Below are 4,944 nucleotides of genomic sequence, written 5' to 3' on the forward strand. Positions count from 1 at the left end.
TCAGCAATGCTCTTGCCCTGCTCTCAGTGACCAGCTCTGCTGTGACCCACAGACCAACAAGCTCAAAAAAAAGCTCAACAAGCTCAAAGTCTAAAAAAACTCTTTCAGTTTCAGGAAAGTGGTTTTGCAGCCAAGTATTACTGTATCTATTTAAAAATCCTCTTCAGTGGTTTCTGAGGTTTTTTTAAAGCAGAGGGTTTTTAAAAAAAAAAAAAAAAGCCTCTTGTTTAGAAATATACCTTACTAATCTGCGTTCAGATGCAAACGTTACTCGACAAAGCAGTCTATCTGAAACCAGTAGGAAGCTGGTTAGCAAAGATATGCGGAATCAAGATGAAAAGCAGCAAAATATCAAAGGCAAGTTTGTCCATTGTCATCCTCTTCCATCTTTCCAGCGTATGATGTTAATCTAAAGTGGCAAAAACAGGGACAAGGACAGCAACTAAAGTACTGGAATTGACCCTCTCTCTCCAATCATCTCAAGAGAAAAGAAGTTTTGAGTAACCTTCATATTTCTTTATAACAGCACCTTCGAAAAGATAAAGAAATTTTGCTAATGATGCCTAAAGGAAGGAACTGTCTACCTGGTCTCCCACACAGCACAATCTTGCCATTAAGGAAAGCAGATATTAATTTCTGAAGGAAGGTGTTGAATAGGGGACAGTGTTCCCTTCATTAGCAGGCAAAAGTTAGCTTTTGCAGCCACAGCTGAAAACAAGAGAGATGAGGCAGAAAAGGCCATAGAAATGCCAGAGGCACGGGGGGAAAAGGAAAGACCTTTGACAAAGGAATGCTTTCACCATACAATAAAACTGTTTCAAAGACCAGCTCTATTTATTTTGAGATGAAAATAATAGGATGAGATGATCTGAATAAACAAAATAGGAAATTATTTGGAGGAGTCTCACTACATGCTTCCTATTTATCTTCCATAACAAATAAAAGTAATCACATAGGAATGGAATAAAATTAAAATAGTATTTTATCTATTGAAAATTTAAAGAAAAAAAGCAAGCTGTGAAATTCTACCTCACAGACTTCTCTACTGTTACCCAATGTTTCAGCTGTTATTGAAAAGGTCTCTAGATACTATGGTGATAAATTAAAACCTCATGAGACATTTTCTGGGGAAAAGGCAAATTCCATACCTTATGGTTTAGCTTGCAAATAGCTTGAAACAACACTTGAAACATCACATTGAGCTACTGAATGTCTCATTCATTTTAGTAGATGAGCTGTAGGGCAGTTACAATAATTTCCTTGATACTTCATTCATAGTCATTTAAAAAATACAGGGGGAATCATCATAATAGTCTGTATGAACTTTCTCAAGATGTGGGTCTAAGCAAAGAATAAAGAAAAGGAGCTCAAAGTGGAAGAGAAGGAAGGAATGATAATGAGATGCAAAGCTTCAAATTATCTTTTTAACAGTACACAGTGAAAATGTTGGTCAAGATGATTAGGAAGAAGAGATTATAGACAAAAGTTTTACTGATTTAGGTGAGTGCTATTAGAGAAAGAACATGAAAAGTAAGTTTATTTCAGAGTAGAAATTCATTATTAATCAAAACCCAGAAATATTTTTCGCTCCCTGTTTCATACAGATCTATGTGAATAAGCTAGAGCAAATGGAACTTTTTTTTTAGAGCATTCATGGAGCAACTGAGCCATTCTGAAATTAAATTTCAGTGTTATATTTCTTGAGAGGAGCCCATGAAATAAGAAAAATTAGGAAAAAGTATTAACATTTCTGGTTAGAAACAAAAATTATGCTGAATATACTATATCACTTTTCTTTGTATTTTTAAAGGGGTATGAAAATGAGATTGCTAGCTAGATTATTAGTGAAATGGTTGGGAAAAGAGGTACTTAGTTTATGCTCTTCCCTTTACATCAACAAAACCGGTTAGAGAGGAAAGTAAGAGACTCTGTATTAAGAGCTAAAACATTCAGCTATGACCATGATTTCATGAAGCTGAGTCTGTTCCTGAATAGAGACCTGAGCAAGAGGACTGATCACTAGTAAAAAAGCCAAGAAAGAAGAGATTACTCCATCTGCATCCTGAAGTATTATAATCTCTGTGACCTGTTCAAACAAAAAGTTGGGGAGGGCTTTCCAGTGTATGCTTAAAAATATTTATGTGCAAAATCTTCTTAGAAGGAACACCACAAAACCAACTTCCAAAACAAAGACAATTTATTAAGATGCAAGCTGTGATCTGCTTCCGAAAACATTCTGAAGAACTGAAAACGTGTACTTACTTTGGCAGTAGTTTCTTTAATGGACATGCTGAACATTTGTTCTTTCTCCTGAAGGCTAGAAGGAATTAAAATAAAATAAATAAAATAAATAAGTAGAATAAAATAAAGTTAACCTCTGCTCAACACAGTCTGCTACAGAAGACACATTTTCATACAGAAGTGTTAAACTGACTCGTACAAACACAACAGAGCCAACATAAAACCAAGATAAAAACTACACCTAGTTTCAGGGTTGCTAGTGACTAACAGCACCTTTACAGTTCTTTATTAATGAGTATACAGCTTTTACTTACCATTTGAAACATAATTACAATTATTTGTGTAATCGTAATGTCTTAGAAGTTCCTGGCAATGTCCAGGACTAGTGCTTTGCTAGACTATCATCCAAACACCTAACACAAAGGCGTTTCTGACACAAAGAATTGGCAGTTTACTATCCTCTTACAACTCAGTTTTCACCTCTACCAGAAAAAGTTCAACTACAGTCACTTGTTCTCACAGTAATTTTACGTGAAATACCAGTACTCAGTTTCTTCAGATCCAAAAAACCTACCAAATATATGTATCAAATTGATGGAACAGTGGGCTGAAATTGAGGCATCACCCATGCTTGTATGAACAAATTCAAGGTTTTCTTCCACATATTATAAGCAAGTAGGTTTCCTACTTTTATATTACCAAATCTAAAGTAAACCTTTGCCTTTGGTTCTTGTAAATAAATTCACCATTTACATTTTTAACATGAAGTTCAAAAATCCAAGTCAAATCAAACATCAGGAGTTTGGAGAGAGATTATTTTTTGCAACTTTAATACTCCTCTCTCTCTGGCTTAGGAGGAATACACTTTTTATGCAGTGTTCAATTACTTTATCACATGCTACTTTCTTTTCTGTCAAACACCTCGATTCTGTGTACATGACAGCACTCTCCATTAGCAGCATCTCAATTTTTCCTCACACCTGTGTTACAAAACCTCTACTTCTTTCATGATCTACCATTACTGTTTTTCCCAAATAAGAACTATTAATTTATTTCTGAGCTTTTCTCTAGTGTTTGGCACTGAAATATCCAAACATTTCAGAGACATCACTGGATTTATTTCAACGATACTCTTGCATGGTAAGGCAGTGTTGCATTCATCTTACAAGTGGAAGAAACACAAGCCACTGTTATTCAGAAAGCACACTATGACTGAGTGCCTGTTTTGACATGCACACAGTTTCTGCTGCCTGTGCATTTCTCTTTTCTATGCATTTCAGTTTTCTTTTGAGAACCTGCTCTTATTTTCTAAGCACAGCACTTACTGAGCCCTATTTCAAGAGTCAGCATTTTCATGAGCCTGAATCCCAAAGCATGTGACGTTGGACTTGCACTCAGCTACTGATCACCTACAGAAAGGCTGGTTGGACCATCTTGCCCAACTGCACGCAGGAGTGAAATAGCCTCAGAGGCAGAATTCAGCACATCACTTAATCACATTAACGAGGCATCCATTTGCATCGCTATCCTAATACCCGGCTTCATGGAGCACACACCTTTTCTATCTACAGCCCAGCAAGGCCTGTCACCTCATTACCACCCCAGCACCTGTGAAATGCAACAAACAGAAATGCAGCTGCCTTCCTATGTAAAAGTTTAATGACATTTCCCACATAGCAGTCTCAATTTTCTCCCTTTTCTACAGCAATATATGTGCAAAACACAAAGTATTGCATGTGTAATGATGCCATTATCAGCTCCCTGCTTGCCTCTGGGCATGCCAGAGGGAATGAACTATTTAGCCATTTCTTTTCTTATGCTTTGGAGCTCCCAGTGACTTTCAGCATCTCCTACAATTGGCATCTGAGCTGGTCAGGTTATGTAAAAAAAAAGATGGGCTTTGTGTACAGAAGTCAAAGAGCAGCAGCAAGGCTGCAGTGTGTAATTGAATGAGTAATGGGTGACTGACCCAATTGTATTGAAACTGCCTTATAAAATTCAACTCAAAAGACCCAGCCCATAATAAAATGTAAAGTGCAGTTATAGCCAGAAGAACAACAGTATATAGCTGGCAACTCTATCCAACAAATACCTTCTGTGTGCTCTTCCTCTTTTCTGTTTACTTTCCTCGCAGAAAGCCGCCCCAGGTTCATACATTTCACTGCTCTGCAGAACTCACACAGCTAACTGGAACAGAGATCAATTTTTAACTTCTTTTGAAACAATGCATCCAGAACAGCACTGCAAGCTAGGACCCAGTTGTCAAATCTGTGTTGCTAACAAGGTACACAAGCCCATGCAGACTCTCAGGACCAGGTGCTAAGTGGGAAAAAACACTCTATACCCAGATTTCTTTTCTATGAGTCTCTAACAAGTCACTGAAAAATAAATAAGGAATCAAATACTGCCATTTCAATGACACCAGAACTACAGTTTTAAGATAATTTTGCAGAACTATAGTTTTAATGGAATTTTATATTAACCTGACCTATATCAATAAAGGATATCATTAGTAAGCAATTAATGTGACACAAGCTAGTGATAGCTGGATTAACCAGGGACTCAAAACTAAAGATCCTTTTATTAGAGATACAGCATTCACAAAGACTCTTACAAGTGTATTTGTATTATTTATTGTATGAATTTCACAGTAGTACTCTCTTTCGAATCCTTGTTAGCCTTCAGAATGATATCACAGGAATG

General features: G+C 36.7%; 1 protein-coding gene across 2 annotated transcripts in view; it reads right to left on the minus strand.

The window, feature by feature from the left end:
• Positions 1–4,944, minus strand: part of DISC1 (disrupted in schizophrenia 1) — a 173,725-nt gene that overhangs the window by 113,379 nt on the left and 55,402 nt on the right. For both annotated transcript variants that reach the window (XR_001865580.1, XM_017745360.1), the window contains exon 6: positions 2,263–2,317. Coding sequence is in view for 1 of the 2 variants with exons in the window: in XM_017745360.1 (XP_017600849.1) it covers positions 2,263–2,317 (55 nt within the window). In the remaining variant the exon portion in view is untranslated. The remainder of the gene's footprint in view (positions 1–2,262; positions 2,318–4,944) is intronic.

The sequence above is a fragment of the Corvus brachyrhynchos genome, unplaced genomic scaffold (assembly GCF_000691975.1).
Source record: "Corvus brachyrhynchos isolate BGI_N302 unplaced genomic scaffold, ASM69197v1 scaffold70, whole genome shotgun sequence".
Lineage (NCBI taxonomy): Eukaryota > Metazoa > Chordata > Aves > Passeriformes > Corvidae > Corvus > Corvus brachyrhynchos.